Source organism: Amblyraja radiata, chromosome 9 (genome assembly GCF_010909765.2).
Source record: "Amblyraja radiata isolate CabotCenter1 chromosome 9, sAmbRad1.1.pri, whole genome shotgun sequence".
Lineage (NCBI taxonomy): Eukaryota > Metazoa > Chordata > Chondrichthyes > Rajiformes > Rajidae > Amblyraja > Amblyraja radiata.
In genome coordinates this window covers 34,779,389-34,797,779 of record NC_045964.1, presented here as the reverse complement: position 1 = coordinate 34,797,779, position 18,391 = coordinate 34,779,389, and the positions used below count along the sequence as shown (strand labels likewise).

General features: G+C 46.5%; 1 protein-coding gene across 4 annotated transcripts in view; it reads right to left on the bottom strand.

Moving 5' to 3' along the window:
* akap6 (A-kinase anchoring protein 6) overlaps positions 1 to 18,391 on the bottom strand; it is a 382,452-nt gene that overhangs the window by 194,007 nt on the left and 170,054 nt on the right. For all 4 annotated transcript variants that reach the window (XM_033027101.1, XM_033027098.1, XM_033027099.1 and 1 more), the window contains one exon: positions 14,638 to 14,801. In XM_033027101.1, coding sequence (XP_032882992.1) covers positions 14,638 to 14,801 — 164 coding nt within the window. The remainder of the gene's footprint in view (positions 1 to 14,637; positions 14,802 to 18,391) is intronic.

Sequence of the window (18,391 nt, the reverse complement as noted above, 5' to 3'; positions counted from 1 at the left end):
ATCCAAGCCTTCAATTTTGTACATTACATCAATGATTTTACGCCAGTTGCAAGTTGTATACTTAAAATCAATAAATGGAGATATTTGATTTTGATTCTGCCAAGGATGTCACATTCAAAAAATTCTGAAAAGAACTAACATTCTTAAGCATGAAAATATATAGGTTACAGTAAACTTGCAACATTAAGCAGGCCTTGCTATATTGGAAAGCTTCCAAAAATGGGCAGAGAATGATGGGCAATTAACCAGCTCCCCTTGATGTAAGGTAGGTCGTACACCAGTTGCGGGTTGTCTGTTTATTATAATGATTTATCCTTACAGTCAGCACCTACTGCATGTTTGATTGGCTGCACACATCAGCAGGGGGGCAATGTCATAATTTGCTAGTGCCAATTAAATCCAGCCTGTTTTACTTAAAGCTATGCTGCAACATTGAAAAGGCAGGTGCAATGTGAAAAATGTTCGGACTGTCATGCAGAAATTTAATCTGAACAAGGAATCAATGATGTACATAAAACATGGGAGAGTGCAGACTTCAAGTGAAGAACTGCACCACAAGAGTTGAAGATGAAGCTGAACCATTGAAACACCTTGGCTTCAACCAGCCACTACATAAGTTGCAATTTCTTGGAGCAATTAAAGAGGCAAAAGACAAATATTTAATTTTTTTTCCAATATGGTATGATTTCACTTCTAAATTTGGTTTGGAGATTTTACATTGAAGTGGTGATCCCTTATTCAAACAGGCAAACAACAGACAGTAATCATTTCTTTAGCACAATGTCTTCTATTGGAAAAATATCCGAATCAATTATGAAGGAAGTTATCACTGAACATTTGGAAATTCATAATCCAATCAAGTGGAGTCAACCCGACTTCATAAAGGGGGAATTATGTCAGGCAAGTTGTTTATGGTTCAGTGACAGAGTATGAATTAGCATGAATAGAGGGGAACCAGTAGATGTAAGTTATTTGTATTTTCAAAATACATTAAACAAAGTATCACACAGAAGGCTACTTCACAAGATCACACCTCATGTAATTGGCAGTAATATATTAGAGGACTGGCTATCTAGCAGGAAACAGCGAGGAAACATAAGAGGATAATTTTCAGGCTGGCAAACTGTAAGCAGTGGGATGTTTAGTTTAGTTTAGTTTAGAAATACAGTGTGGAACAGGCACCTCGGCCCACCGATTCCATGATCACCATTGATCATCCCCTACACTAGGTGTATGTTATCCAACTTTCGCATCCTACGCACTAGGGTCAATTTGCAAAGTAACCGACAAATCTGCATGTCTTTGGGATGTGGGAGGAAACAGGATGACGCAGAGATAAATGAGGTCACAGGGTGAACTTACAAACTCCGCAAAGGCAGTACCAGTAGTCAGGATCGAACCCGAGTCTCTGGTACTGTAAGGCAGCAGCTTTATCGTTGCACCACTGTGACACAGAACATGCAGCTGTTTACAATATGTTATAATAACAGAAACAAATTTAATGTAGCCATTTGTAGATACTAAAAAAGGAGGGGGGTATGCAAGCTGTGAGGAGGATAACGGCAGTACAGAGAAAAAGATCCAGAGGTCACGTGAGTGGTTAAAAGGTTGGCAAATGAGGTTTAATGCAAGAAATAATAAGAAACAGAAGGAACTGCAGCAAACTGGAGCACAACGGAATTGTGGGATCTTGTACATGAAACACATTCAGCTGGTACATTGGTGCAGCTGGTATTCAAGAAAGTTAATGGAATGGTAGCTTTCATATTAAAGGGGTTGTAATATTCAATTATGAACTTCTTACTACAACCATGTAGTGCACACGTGAAACCAGTTTCAGGGACAGTTTCTTCCCAGTTGTTATCAGGCAAGTGAACCATCCCACCAACAACTGGAGGGTGGTCCTGAGATACTACCAACCTCAATGGAGACCCTCGGACTATCTTCAATCGGATTTTGCTGGACTTTTTATTGCACTAAACATTAGTCTCCTTATCATGTATCTATACACTGTGGATGGCTCGATGGTAATCATGTATAGTCTTTCCGCTGACAGTTTAGAACGCAACAAAAGCTTTTCACTGTACTTCAGTATATGTGACAATAAAACTAAACTAATTATCATTGAAGGCAGTTCAGAGAATGTTCACTAAAATGATCCTGATTTGAAGGAATTATTTAATGAAAGTTGATAAAAACAGCAGAGTTCAGAAGAATGAGTGATGATCTCATCCAGCCACCCAGCAACCTCTATGTAAAAAATAATGCCCCATATATCTCATTTAAGTTTTCCCACCTTAAAGCTATATCTTCTAGCCTTTGATATTTCCATCCTAGGAAAATTAATCTGACTGTCCACCCTATCTATGCTTCAGACAGGCCTGAGGATGTTTCCACTGGTGGGAGAGTTTAGAACCAGAGGTCTTAGCCTCAGAATTAAAGGACACTCCTTTAGGAGGAATTTCTTCAGTCAGAGGGTGGTGAATCTGTGAAATTCATTGCTACAGATGGCTGTGGGGCCATCAATGGATATTTTTGAGGCAGAGATAGATTCTTCATTAGTATGGGTATCATGGGTTATGGGGAGAAGGCAGGAGAATGGGTTAAGAGGGAAAGATAGATCAGCCATGATTGAATGGCGGAGTAGACTTGATGGACCGAATGGCCTATTTCTGCTCCTATCACTTATGAAACTTCATCTGCCATTTCTATGCTGATTTCTGTAGCTGATCTATATCCCGCTGTATACTGTGCAGCCTTACTTACAGTCTGCAACTCTAACTTGACATTGTATGTAAACCTATTAACCAACCCATCTACATCCAACTCATTTGTATATATCACAAACAACAGAGATCCCAGCACAGATTCCTGCAGAACTCCACTGGTCACAGATCTCCAGCTAGAATAACACTCTTCCAGTATCACCCTCTGTTTTCTACGAGTAAAATAGTTTTAAATCCATATTACCAAACCACTGTTAATCGTGTGCATTAGTCTTCTGGATCAGCCCACCAAAGGAGTTAACTGATGAATGTGAATTGTGTCATGTGTAAGTGGATGGCAGGAGAACTGGTAGAGTGGCGGCAGAATGATGGTAGTAAGAATTGATGAAGGTGTGAGAGGAATATTCTATTACTGTAGAAAGATGCTTGATGTCTGATTTGTGGTCGAAACGGCCCGTTTCCATGGTGCAATATATTATAGCTCTATGAGAGTGTTACTTGGAGTGTTGAACTCCAAAATGTTGAGTAAAATCAGCGTTATGCGCTGCATGGTCAGACACTTCTGCACAATTCTCATGAATGGTAACTGAGGTGTGTGTGCATATGTATCTGCATGAAATGTCAATTTGGCCCATAAATGGCAAGTATTACAGATCCAATTTCTCATCGTCCAAATATTGTTCACAGAAATAAATAGCAAAGATGCCCTGTCATTCTTTGTTAATTTTCCACAACTAACCAGATAATGGAGACAACTAGAGATTAAATTTGCAAATTAAGATGATTTGTGGTAATTAAAGATTTAAAAAAAATAAAATTAACCATTCACATTTAAACATTAGATTGTAGGGGTTGATTAAAGACACAATTATATCTTCGGTTATGAAAACATTAAGAAGTATCAATAAATTGTGCATGGGTTCCTCTATTGCCATTAATTTATAATCATTAGTATGTCAGCTGATGGTTTGTTTGGAAGATGGATTTGTTCCACAAAATCTTGGGCAGATTTAAGGGTAATAGTGAAAACATTGTTACATTTACCTTATCAGAGCAAAACGTGACAGACTAGAGGGAGAAGCTAAATCATGATGAAGTGGTGAGTGATGACAGCAATTAATGTAATCTATGGTTTCGGGGGAAGGGGAAAGACAACCATTTAGAAGAATGCTTCATCTTCCCTCCCAAGTGGCCCTGTAAATACTGTTATTAATTCATAGAGTAACTACAGACAAACTAATTCTGAATTTATCATGGGTTGGGAATTATATTGGACCAAATTATGCTCTATTTGGCACACTCCCTGCACCCGACTGCCATGTTCTTCCCTTGCCACTAATCTGGTACAGATAAGAGAGATTACTTGCCCTGGAGTGGTTTGTGGAGGCAGCATGAGGCCTCAGCTGGGACAGGGCCTGGGACATAGCCAGCCTACCACAAAATCTTCAGTTCTGAATTACCCCAATAGTCTTTGACAGGATACAATGTTTGGGACAGGACCTTGTCTCTTGTCAAGTACAGTATGTTAAAAACAAGAGGGTGACCAGAAGGTGGGACCGCTCAAGGATAAAGGAGGGAATCTATGCTTGGAGTCAGAGGATGTAGGTGTGGTTCCAAATGAGTATTTTGCACCTGTATTTATTGAGGATAAGGACAGCGAGTTCAGTGTGGAGAATACAAATATGCCACGACAGTTCAGTGCTTCGACAGCTCAAATTTATTTTTCCTGAAATAATTCCAAATTACCTGGAATTTGATGGTATTTCCTGGCCTGGTAAGCCTTTCCCAACTGCGCATGTCCGACTGCTGCCCCAACTGTGCACGCGCGGATATCGGGCCCACTGCGCATGCGCGGGGAGTCGGCGTCCCTACCGTGTCACCGGCGGCATTTTCAATTGGAACACGGCTGACGGGCTTCCCCCAACTGTGCAGGTCATAAATATACAGATACATACTTTTTTCCCGCAAATCATCCCGTGGGCCTGATTGGGCCCTTTGGCATCTCCCCGCGCATGTGCAGTGGGCCCGGATTCCGCGCGTGCGCAGTTGGGGTGGCAGTCGCACTTGGGGAAGGCTTACCGTGCCAGGAAATTTCCCAAAATTATTTCATTTCCCTAAAATTACCCGAAGACAACCCGAATTTCCCGAATTTCAGGTAATTTCCTTCAAAGTGGAAACACTACGACAGTGAGTGATCGGGAAGGAGGTCTTGCTGAAGCTCCTCAAGAGCATTGTGGATAAGTCCCCAGGATCAGATGGGATATATCCTGTGTTATTAACAGGGACAAGAGAGGATATTGTGGGGGCATTAACGAGAATCTTTGTCTCTTCTCTAGACACTGGCGAGTTCTTGGAGCTCTGGAATGTGGCCAATGTTGTTCCTTAAGAAGGGAAGTAGAGAGAATCCAGGGAATTATAGGCCAGTTGAGAGGCATATATTGGATAGATGCTCAGACCTTTTTGCTGGGTGGAAATGTCGAACGCTAGAGAGAATAGTTATAAGGGCCCGTTTCTGTGCTGAATGTTCTGTGTTCCATGTTCAATGTCAACATCTGGGAGTCTAATGGGCCTGTCCCACTTGGCGATTTTTTAGGCAACGGCCGGCGACTGTCATTGTCGTAGTAGGTCGCCGAAAAACCGGTGGCAACCTTTGTCATCCTGGCGACAGCCTACGTCAGCACCTACGCCAGTAGAAGTCAAGCTACGCTCATTGGCGTCAAACCCACTGTTGCCGAAAATCTTTCAACATGTTACAAATTTAGTGGCGACCAGAAAGACGCTACGACTTTTTGCGTGACTGAGGAGACCACCGGCGAACAAGTGGCAACAAACTATTCGCCTGTAGTTGCCTAAAAAATAGCCTAAGTAGGACAGGCCCATAAGAATTTTGAAATACCCCTGATACACGGAATATTTTTTTTAAAAAACATAGAAACTCTTGGCAATAATTTTTAAAATGGTAAATTCAAAATTAATTAATTAACAGATTAAAACACTGATAGGAAACTCAAACATTAAAATTACAGTAAAAAGGTAACGGAATGTATTTTTTTTCCCAATCTCCATGTTAGGAATCCCCAATTTGGTATCTCAACATATGTAATTTTGCCCAGTCTGGAAATGTCAGAACTATATAATACTGGGACGATCCTACCTCACAGTGGCTGAATGCCGAAGGTGTCCGGGGGCTGGAGGCCTTGTGGAGACTACCGCCGCCTGAATGACGCCATCATCGCGGATCGCTATCCGATCCCGCGACTTCCACGACTTCTCCGCTCATCTGGCTGGTGCAAAGTTTTTTTCCCCAAAAGTTGACCTGTGCGACTGGTGGAAGTGCCTAAAATGGCTATTATCACCCATTTGGTTTGTTCGAGTTCCTTCGTATGCCTTTCGGCCTTAAGAATGCCGCGCAGCCTTTCCAACGCTTGATGAATACCGTGGGTTGGGGACTTGATTTTCTGTTCATTTACCTGGACGATATCCTCGTGGCTCGCCACTCTCGGCAAGAACATTGTGCCCACCTCCATTTGTTGTGTCAGCGCCTCAGCGAGCACGGTCTCACCATCAACCTCGACAAGTGCTAGCTTGGCCTCAGTTCCATTGACTTTCTGGGCCATCAAGTGACTCACCAGAGTGCTGTTCCGCTTCCGGACAAGGTTGAGGCCATTCACCAGTTTCCGCCGCCTTCCACAGTGTAGGGCCTTCAGGAGTTCGTGGGGATGGTCACATTTTATCATTGCTTTGTGCTGGCGTCAGCCAGGATCATGCGGCCGCTTTTTCAGTTGCTAACTGGTAAGCGGCGAGACGTGCAGTGGAATGACGACGAGGTGGCAGCTTTCAATGGTGCAAAGGAGGCATTGGCTCGAGCGACGTGCTGGTTCATCCGCGGGCCGATGCCCCCACTGCCCTGACGGTGGATGCCTCTGATTCCACGGTCAGTGGTGTGCTGGAGCATTTGCTCAGCAGACGCTGGCGGTTTCTCGCCTTTTACAGTCGCCAGCTTCACCCTGCGGAATGCGTACAGTGCTTTCGACCGGGAGCTCCTTGCTTTGTACTTAGCTGTGACACTTCCGCTATTTCCTGGATAGCCGGGACTTTACTGCCTTTACTGACCACAAGCCCCTCACCTTTCCCATCGCGAAAGTTTCGGATCCCTGGTCTGCTCGGCAGCAGCACCAACTCACGTTGATTTCGGTATTCACGACCGACATCCGCCACATTGCAGGCAAGTGTAACCTGGTTGCTGACGCACTGTCCCGCTGTGCCATCGATGCCGTCCATGACGTGGCCCCGGGGATAGACTATTCCGCCTTGGCCACAGAGCAGCTGGTGGACGAGGAGATGCCTGCTTACCGTACCGCAATTTCTTGGTTGGTGCTGGACGATGTGCCGTTAGGTCCCACCGGCAGTACGATCCTGTGCGATATTTCCACGGATCAGCCACGGCCCATTGTCCTGGCCGCCTGGCGCCGCCGGGTTTTCGACGTCAATCATGGGTTGGCCCACCCGTCTATCCGTGCGACAGTTGCGATGGTGGCTGCTCGTTTTATGTGGCATGGCTTGCGGAAGAAGGTTGGTCGTTGGGCCTGGGCATGCATTCCGTGCCAGACATTTAAGATGCAGCGGCACGTCTGGGCGCCGGTGCAGTATTTCGCAGTGCCACTTTCGCCGGCGCTATGACCATATTCATGACCGGAGGCCATTCCGCTCATTGACACTTCTGCTCTGTCGTGTGCCCGTGCCCTCGTTGCCCAATGGATTGCTCACTTCGGTGTCCCATTGGACATTTCAATAGACACTAGACAATAGGTGCAGTAGGCCATTCGGCCCTTTGACAATCCACGACTATTCATTGTGATCATGGCTGATCATCCACATTCCTCAGACCGGGGGGGCGCAGTTCACATCAGAGCTGTGGTCTGTGATAACTCGCCTGTTGGGAACACAGCTTCACCATACGACGGCCTATCATCCCCAGTCTAATGGGTTGGTGGAGCAGTTCCACTGCCATCATAAGGCCGCTCTGAAGGCATGCCTCACGGGTCCCAAATGGATGGATGAATTGCTGGGCATTCGGACTGCCCAGAAAGAAGATTTGGCTTCGTCCTCTGCGAAATTGGTCCTCTTCGTCCTCCGCTTACCGTTCCGGGGAATTTATTCCGGCTGCTGGTGCGACCCTGGAGCCACCCTCGTCTGCTTTGGCCCGTTTGCGGGTGAGGGTCAGCGTCCTGTCTCCTGCCCCGACGTCTCGCCATGGCATGGCTCCTTCCCATTGGCCGCCGGCTCTAAAGGATTTTTTGTCTGTCGTTCTTCGCCGCGACGCCCACCTTTGCAGAGCCCATATGAGGGTCTGTTTCGGGTGCTGCAGCATGGGCCTACTACTTTTGTTTTGGACATGGGGGGGGGGGTTGGCGTGAGATTGTGTCTGTGGCTTGTTTGGAGCCAGCCCATTTGGACCTTAGCGAACCAGTGCAGGTGGCCCAGCTTCGTCGTAAGGGGTGTCCGCTGTCCCGGGCGCTCCCACGTCCGTCTGTACTGGGCGTGTCCCCTGTGCGTGGGGATGTATGCACAAGGTCTGGCCGCCTTGTTCGTCTTCTCTTTTGGTTCCGTGCTTTTTGATCTGGGGTGGGGGGGGGGGGTCCTGTGGCGGTCCCTGGTGGTTAGCCACTCATGGGGCGAACCCTCGACTCTGGGGGTTGTGTCATATGACTTGGTTTGGCGGGAAGAACGGGTCACGGGTCCCCCCTGGGGTATATATACTGTTGGTAACAGTTGGGGCCCTTGCCCCTTGTTGTGGTTCTGAGAGCTGTTTTGTGTTAACTTAATAAAGATCACTTTGTTTGACAACACGTGTCTCGCTATAAACTCAAAGATCATTGTGCATCACGACATCAACAAGGCATCATGTTCAGCACAAACATTGCAGGCCAAAGGGCCAGTTCCTGTGCTGTACTTTTCTATGTTCAATAATGTTATATATATCTGGTACTTCACAACTCTTGCAGTCAATTTACCGTTTCGTTCTGGGTGAATTATTTTCTGTCAAACTTTTTTTTTAAACGCCCTTCCCATATAAACCGTTCAACAATGTCTAATTTTCAAGCCACAAACTTGTATTTGTTTTAGTAGAGAGCCAACAAATAATTGGAGAGATATATTTCCATAGAGGGCAATTAAAATAACTGAGTAGTGGTGTCTGAATATCCTGGTATGGCGGCTACCAAGGGTCGGGCCATCCCAACTAACAAACGGGAATGGTTGGGTCCAGAGGCGGCCCTTAGCTGGAGGGATAAAAGGCAATTGGGTGCCATCTTCCTCTTGCGGACTTCTCTGATACCAAGAAGGACATAATAAAAGGTACCTCCCGAAACACCTGGCTCCTCGCTTTCATTTCGGGACCTACGCCCCACATTGGTGACCCCTGACCCTCCATTATCGTCATGATGGAGACAGCCGCCCGTCCTTCCACCTCAAATGCCGACCCGGCCCTGTCTCTCGATGCAGTCTCGGTGAAGTTACCCACCTTCTGGACCGCCCGGCTGCACATCTGGTTTCAGCAGGTGGAGGCCCAATTCAACCTGCGGTCGATGACACCCGTTTCTACTATCTGGTAGGGGCCCTCGACCAGGAAACGGGTGGAGAGGTCACAGACTTCCACGCAGCCCCCCGGCCACCGAGAAATACCGCGGCCTTCAGGAGCTTCTGCTCCAGATTTAGGGCCTCAGCAGGATGGAGCGTGCTGCCAGGCTCCTTCATATGGAAGGCCTAGGCGACCAGCGACCATCAAGCCTCCTAAACGAGATGGTCCCGCTCCTAGATGGGCACACGCCATGCGTAATGTTTGAGTACACATGTCTGCATCTGCTGCCGGCCTACATCCGCTTGCAACTCACGGACACCTCCTTCGCCGACAATAGGGCCCTCGGTAGGCGCGCCGACGCGCTATGGATAGCCCGCCCTGATGATTCAACGCGCTGGACGTCGGCAGGCGCGCTGACGACGGCGCACACTGATGACGTCACTCTGGCAGCTCCCGATTTCCTCCGGTGGGGCGGAGGAGCTGTGGAAGGAGTGACAGCTGCATCCCGGAGGCCTGTAAGATTGCTCCCCACGGCCGTGGCAGGTACTGCACCTGCAGGCCAGCACCAGCAAGCCCCAAGCGCCACAAGCAGGAGGCGCTGGTGCTATTACCACCAGTGTTGGGGTGCTGCAGCACGGCAATGCCGCCAGCCGTGCACGTTCTCGGGAAATGCCTGGGCCAGCTGCCAATAGTCCCCGTGGCGGCCGGCCAGATTCACTGCCTCTTCGCCTGGGATTGGCGCTCCGAGAGCCGCTTCCTCGTCGATACCGGGGCAGAACTGAACATCCTGCCCCCTTCGCTGGCCGACATTCGTTCCGGTTAGCGGGGGCCCGTCCTCACCGCGGCGAATGGCAGCCCCATCCGCACGTATGGGGTGCACATGGTCCCGATCGTGTTCGACTCCTGCCATTTCTCGTGACGGTTCACTATCGCTGACGTCTCCCAGCCGTTGCTCGGTGCCGACTTCCTCCGGGCCCATTCCCTCCTGGTGGACGTCAGGCGTCAGCGCTTGGTCCACGCCACCACGATGTAGCCGATCACATTGCGATTGAATGAGCCGGTGGGGCGCCCCCTGTCGTCCGTGGATTCCTGCTTCGCTCTGATCTTGGCCGCGTTCCCGGATATCCTGACCTCACAGTTTCGGTCATCAACCCCCAGTCACGGGGTGGTTCATTTCATACCAACTACCGGCCCACCTCTCCACGCACGAGCACGCCGACTGCCGCCGGATAAACTACGTCTGGCATGGCAGGAGTTCCGCACGATGGAGTCCTTGGGGACCGTCCGCCCTTCCAACAGCCCATGGGCATCCCCACTCCACATGGTCCCTAAGACAAGCGGGGGCTGGCGACCTTGCAGGGATTATCGGCGGCTGAATGCCGCAACAAACGCAGATCGGTACCCCGTACCCCACAACCAGGACTTCTCCGCCCATTTGGCCGGGGCTACTATATTCTCCAAAGTGGATCTGGTACGGGGTTATAACCAGATCCCGGTCCACCCGGAGGATGTACCCAAGCCGGCAATCATCACGCTGTTCGCGCTGTATGAATTCGTGCGGATGCCGTTCGGCCTTAAGAACACTGCGCAGGCATTCCAACGGTTGATGGACGGGGTGTGTCGCGGCCTCGAGTTTGTTTTCGTCTACCTCAACAACATCCTGGTGGCCAGCCGCTCACAGCAGGAGCACTGCGCCCACCTCCGGCAGCTCTGTCAGCGGCTCAGCGAGCATGGCTTGACTGTCAACCTCGCCAAGTGCCGTTTTGGGGTAACCAAAATCGACTTCCTCGGCGCGGTTCCCCTGCCGGACAAGGTCGACGCCATCCGTCAGTTTCCCCATCCATACACTGTGCACAGCCTGCAGGAGTTTGTCGGGATGGTGGCATTTTATCATTGTTTTGTGCCATCCACGGCCCACATCATGCGGCCACTGTATCAACTTCTGGCAGGTGGGCGTAAGGACGTCGAGTGGACCAATGAGGCGGTGGCAGCATTAGACGGCGCGAAGCAGGCCCTTGCTCGGGCCGTACTGCTGGTGCACCCGCGCGAAGATTCCCCGACTGCTCTTGGTGCCGTGCTGGAACAACTGACGGACGGGGTTTGGCGGCCCCTGGCCTTCTTCAGCCGGCACCTCAACCGCGCTCAGACTAAGTACAGCGCATTCGAGCACAAGCTCCTGGCTCTGTACCTGGCAGTGCGCCACTTCCGCTACTTCCTGGAGGGCCGCCCATTCACCGCCTACACAGACCACAAGCCACTCACATTCGCCCTGGCGAAGGTTTCCGACCCCTGGTCCACACGACAGCAGCAGCAGTTGGCGTACATCTCCGAATACAACACCTCCATCCGCTACGTCGAGGGGAAAGAGAACTGCGTGATCGACGCATTGTCCCGCCCCGCCATCTGCGCCGTATTCGAGATGGCGCTCGGAATTTACTATTCTGCCCTGGCGGACGCGCAGCTCACGGACGGTGAGATGCCCGCCTACCGGACTGCCATTCCGGCCATCACCTCGACGATGTCCCTCTCGGTCCTGGAGGGGCAACGATCCTGTGCGATGTGTCGTCCGGTCAGCCGCGCCCCATCGTCCCTGCCGCCTGGCGCAGGAGGGTTTTCGATGTTATCCACGGGCTGGCTCACCCATCAATCCGGGCGACGACGGCACTAGTGGCCGCTCGGTTCATGTGGCACGGTCTGCGCAAGCAGGTTGGCCACTGGGCTCGCACCTGCATTCCGTGCCAGATGGCGAAGATCCAGCGCCATGTCCGGGCGCCCCTCCAGGTGTTCGGCCTACCTCACCGGCGATTCGACCATCTCCACGTGGACATTGTGGGGCCTCTCCCGCCGTCCCGGGGCATTACCCACCTCCTCACGATGGTGGACCGCTTCACGCGGTGGCCGGAGGCCATACCCTTGGCCGACACGTCAACAGCTACGTGCACTCATGCGTTGTCCGCACACTGGATTGCTCGCTTTGGGGTGCCGGCGCACATCTCCTCAGACCGGGGGCCACAGTTCACCTCCGAGCTGTGGTCTGCCATGGCTCACTTGCTGGGTGTGCGGCTGCACCATACCACGGCCTATCACCCGCAAGCTAACGGACTGGTGGAGAGGTTCCACCGGCAGCTCAAGGCAGCGCTGAACGCGCGACTCTCTGACCCGGACTGGATGGACGAGTTGCTGTGGGTCTTGCTGGGCATCCGGACTGCTCCTAAAGAGGACTTGGCCTCATCCTCAGCGGAACTCGTTTACGGGTCACCACTTCAGTTCGGGACCTACGCCCCACACTGGCATGTTAATATGTGATCCATGTTTAGAGTTAACAAAGAAGGCCGAGCAGATGAAAGGAAGGAAATCACTTGCAACCTCTGTAAAATCCAACCCATTAAATGGAACTTAACTTCTAATACAAATGGATAGAAGCGTAGAGAAAACTTGTAATGAAGAACATGCAACAAAGGTTCACTAGATGGACACAAAATGCTGGAGTAACTCAGCAGGACAGGCAGAGATGCTGTTACTCCAACATTTTGTTTCTATCTTTGGTTTAAACCAGCATCTGCAGTTCCTTCCTACACAAAGATTCACTAAACTGATTACTGGGAAGAGCGGAATGTCCGAAGAGGAAACTCTACTAATACTTCCCAGAGGGTTAAAGAAAAAAGACAATTGTGCGGAAATACATAGAATTTAATGTGAATGTATCACAAAGTGCTGGAGTAACTCAGCGGGTCAGGTACTCGTTGAGTTACTCCAGCACTTTGTGATTCACTCAAGATTCCTGGTCTGCATTTCCTGGTGTCTCGAGTTTCATATGAGGAGACTGTTTCCAGGAATTAGAAAATCTGGAACTGAAAGTCAAAATAAGAGATGTGTGATTCACAACTGGGACGAGGAATCATTTCTTCATAGAGAGGGCTGTGAATCAAGATTAACTGACAAGATCAGTTGCATAGTCAACAAAGTGACTGGTAACATTTTGGTTAGAAGCATGAAGAACAAGTGGTTCATCAACAGTGATAAATGAGGTGCAGATTAATAACGACAAATAGAAATATTAACATATTTTATAAGAACTTTGAGCATTTATATAACCGATAATAGGGCTTATGGTCAGAACAATCTGTTGCTATTATAATCTCATTTTTTCAACATGAGAAGTGACCACAAAATTAGCAGAATGCTTCAGAACACAATATAAAACCGAAATTAGTAAAGCCTTATTGCTTAATATTTTAATATTTAACAGTTTTGCTGACCAGCCATCACTGCTCAAAAAAACAAGTTACTGCTTTTCAAAAATTGACATTCCATACCTTTAGATACATAATTTTAGAGGCCATAGCTTTAAGATGAGAGAGGTAAAATTTAAAGGAGGCGTGTGGGACAAGTTTTTTGGCTGGAAGGCGTGGCCTGTTTCCACGCTGTATCTCTAAATTAAACTAAACCTCGACTGTAAATGACTGCCCCCTAATCTTGTACCTTTGTCCTCTCATTCACCATTCTCTTGACATCTACTTTATATTCCATTAGGATCTTACATGTTTCAATAGGACCACTCCTCATTCTTCTTGATTCCAATGAACATAGATCTAGCCACATTCTTCAGCCACTCATGGCGGTTGTTCATCATTCCCACCTGACCATGATTTAACCTCTTTTGGACTGTATTCAAAGCCAGTACATCAATCAATCAATCAATGATCCTTTCTTAAATAAGGGAACCAAAACTGCGCACAGTACTCCAGGTTTGATTTCACCAGTACCCTGTGTATTGTGACATTTCCCCATTTCTAAACTCCAACCTTCTTGGAATAAAGACCAAAATGCCATTTGCATTCTTAACCACTTCCCTGCTAACCTTTTGCTATTTATGCACATGAACAAAAATGACTAAAGGCATAAAGATTTTTGTTTTAATTTTTTTTAAACTCATGTGAACTTACTTTCCTAGCAGTGGGAGATAGAAGAAAATAAATTCAATGAAGTGCACAGTACAAAATCATAAAATAAAGCATCTGAAAGATTATGGAGGAATAATGACTAATTAACTAAATCTTAAATTGTTCAATTTTGGTCTGTTACCTTGTGCCATCAAAGCCTTTGATCGGCATCCTTCGAATTTTTCACATCCAATTCACATGTTGTGTGGAAAAGCTATTGTTAATGATTATGTGTGCCTTTTATATGTACATTGTGTTGCAACTTTGCTTCTATTTCTGAAATGTTCTAACCTTTTGGTCTTACAAAAGAGCTATGGTAATAAGCTGCTATACAGTTGAAGTCTTTCAGATTTTTTTTATATGTAATTGACAAATTGAACTGACTTACCTTGGGATTCCCAGTACCTTCTAAACCATGTGCAGTTACATCAGTTGCCAATATTTCTGCTTTGATTATGTCCAGGGCTCGAAGAATCCAACTGTGCTGGCGTTTGATTTGCTTCTGTAGTTCCTGCCACTGATTTGCAATAATCTGTAGCATGTCTTTCAATCCTTCAAAGCAAAACAACTAGATATCAGCACACATCAGTTGCAACACAAAAGCTAATAATATTCAACTAACTAATGTCACAGCCGTGACAATATTTTGTAATTTGTATTCGCACATGAATATTTAATCGAGCTGTATGAAACCTGCAGAAAAACCCTATTTCTGAACTTGCTGCCTTTAAAAAGTAAGCAGGCTACTTTTCACAAAAAACAACCTCATTTTTGTAAATTAAGTACAAATTTATAGAGTTACAGAAAATGTGGCATCTAATACTCTGACTACAAACACTTTCTTATTTCTACAATTATGTTTCCTGTTGAAAACTAACACCATTTTGTTCACTGTTCTGCTTCAGTGATTTGCTTCAATGCAAACTTCTGAATGGCATCCTGCTATACTAATCAATACAGCATCAAGGGCATTTCAGCCTCTTGAAGACAGGTCTTTGGGGTCTTACACTATCAAGTCAGCTATAATGCTTTAGATTGATAGAAGCTGTGCTGACTTAGAAGATTGTGACTATCAAAAATAAATTAATTTAAAGACATCACAAACATCTGGGTGCTGGAAGAAAACATTCTCATCTGTTCTGAGCTAAACTCAAATTGGTTCTCAGCAGGGACCAAGTGCAATAGAACTGTATCTCCAATCATGTTTCATACAGAATATATTGTAAGATACAGTTTTGAACACTGATTTTTGCAATGTGATTTTATGTAACTTTTAGCACAACCTTGGAGTGAAGTCGTTCAGTTTCTGCAATCCTGAAGCAATAATTTAGTCAAGAGTCTAGAATGTTCAAATGACACATGTCCCAAAATGGATTAATGAAATTCTTACTTGTTACAACACAACAGGTCTGTAAACAGTCCAGAGTAGATACCATAATAAGCAACAAAAACTACCAATAATTTTTTTAAATAAAGTCATATGATAGTGCCCCCTATCTTGGATGCTACGCTGATGCCTATTACTGGCTCAGGCCTGGAGAGGGCAATCTCCAGCATCGATGGTAACAGCTGAGTCCAATTAGCTGATGTTGGTTTCGCCACCTGAACCTCGTCAGCCTGCTCCCTATAAAACCCAGGAGGAGGAGAGTGAGTGAGTGACACAAGTCTGAGATGACCAAATATATCAGGTGAGTTTGTGTGGCTGCCACTGCTGAACATGGTGCCATCCCCAATGCCACAGTGCAAAAACGAAATATAGGTCCCTGGTGTAATCAAGGCTGCATGTAGTTTATTGAAGTTTAAAGTGTTCAAAAGCCAAATGGTTGTTGGGAAGAAGTTGTTCCTGAGCCTGGATGTTACAGTTTTCAGGCTCCTCTACCTTCTTCCCAATGGCAGGAGTGAAATGCGAGTGTGGCCAGTCTGGTGTGGATACTTGATGATGTTGTGTGCCTTTTTACGGCAGCTCCTCCTGTAGATCGCTTTGATGGTGCGGAGAGCAGTACCCCTTCTCTCCCGGAATGTTGCCTGTCCTGCTGAGTTACTCCAGGATTTTGTGTCTATCTTCGGTTTTTGTAATTTCCTTGGTTCCAGGGCATTTGAGTTGCCAAACCAGGCTATGGCGTGACCAGTCAATATGTTCTCTACTGTACACCTGTAGAGGTTCAAGTGAGTATTCATCGACATACCAAATCACCCCAATCTCCTAAAGAAGTAGAGGCATTGGTGGGCTTTCTTTATGACTGCATCAATGTGCTGGGTCCTGGAGAAACTATGGGGTAGCTGCAATGCAGGGAATTGTATCTTGTCAAATATTACGCTCCTATAATTTCACTGACATTAAATCAGGTTGCATGTCAAGCCAATAAGTCCTGACAGCTGCACAACAAACAGGTTAAATAATCAGTGGCTAATTAAATGAGAGCAAAGTTATTACTGAGCTTCATTTCATTGTGTGCTTCTCCAATCCAGAAGTATGAGCATGATGTATATGTATTTCTTTTAGTTGCAATAAAGTTATTCTAACTTCCAATTAACCACAGAATTTGGAAAAGTATTGTTGTCATCTTCTGATCCTGTCTTACAATTAGTTCAGTTCAGAGATACATTCTAGAAGCAGGCCCCTTGGCCCAAAATGTTCCCCCCCCTTCATTGACCGGCAGTTAATTCTACAGCAAGACAATGATCCCAAACATACTGTTAAAGCAATAAAGGAGTTTTTCAAAGCGCAAAAAATGTTCCATTCTTGCATGGCCAAGTCAATCACCCGATCTGAACCCAAATGTGCATGCCTTTTATATGCTGAAGAGAAAACTGAAGGGGACGAGCCCCCAAAACAAGCATAAGCTAAAGATGGCTGCAATACAGGCCTGGCAGAGCATCACCAGAGAAGACACACAGCAACTGGTGATGTCCATGAATCGAAGACTTCAAGCAGTCATTGCATGCAAAGGATATGTAACAAAATACTAAACATGACTAGTTTCATTTACATGACATTGCTGTGTCCCAAACATTATGGTGCCCTGAAATGGGGAGACTATGTATAAACACTGTTGTAATTTCGACATGGTGAAACCAAAATGTATAAAAATGGCCTTTATTAAAATCTGACAATGTGCACTTTAAGCACATGTGATTTTTTTTTGATTTTTTTTTTTTTCTATTACAAATCTCAAATTGTGGATTACAGAGGCAAATATATAAATGATGGGTCTTTGTCACAAACATTATGAAGGGCACTGTATATGTTATGCCACTTTCTCATGCACTCCCTGCACACTTGGGGCAACTTACCAAAACCAATTAGCCTACAAACCTGCAAGTCTTGGGGATGTGGGCAGAAACCAAAGCACCCGGAGGAAACCCTCATTGTCACAGGGAGAACATGCAAATGCGGCACAAACAGCACCTGAAGTCAGGATTGAACCCAGGTCTCTGGAGCTGTGAGGCAGCAATTCTACCAGCTGTCCCACTGTGCCGCCCATGTCAAGATGAATTTGAATACTGCTTTATTTGTGTTGTGCATGAGTAGACACAGTTATAGAACATGGAATAGTACAGCACAAGAACAGATCTTTCAGCCCACAAAGTCTCTGCTGAACATGATGCTAAGACCATCATTTATCTACCTGCACATAACCCATATCCCTCCTCTGCCTGCAAATCCATGTGCCTATCCAAAAGTCTTTTAAACGCCACTACCCTATCTGCTTCTATCACCAACCCCAGCTGTGCGTTACTGCGACTCACTAACCTCTGTATAAAAAATAAGTTGCCCTGCACATCTTTAAAGTTTGCCCTTCTCACATTAAAGCTCTTTCTGGCAGTATTTGATTTTTCATCCTGAGAAAAATATTCTGTCTACCCAATCTATATCGTTGTACAGCAATATCATTTATTTTTATTGACTAACCAAAGGGTAAATGAAAAGACTAAATCTTACAGAGCAAAATAAACTATCATTGCAATGAAAAACCTCAGTAATTGCTCTTTGTCTTAACCTCCAAAATTATTTTGGAGAAGGGTCTCAACCCGAAACGTCGCCTGCGTCTCTTCATAGATGCTGCCTCACCCGCTGAGTTTCTCCAGCACTTTTGTCTACCTTTGATTTTTTCCAGCATCAGTTCTTTCTTAAACATTAA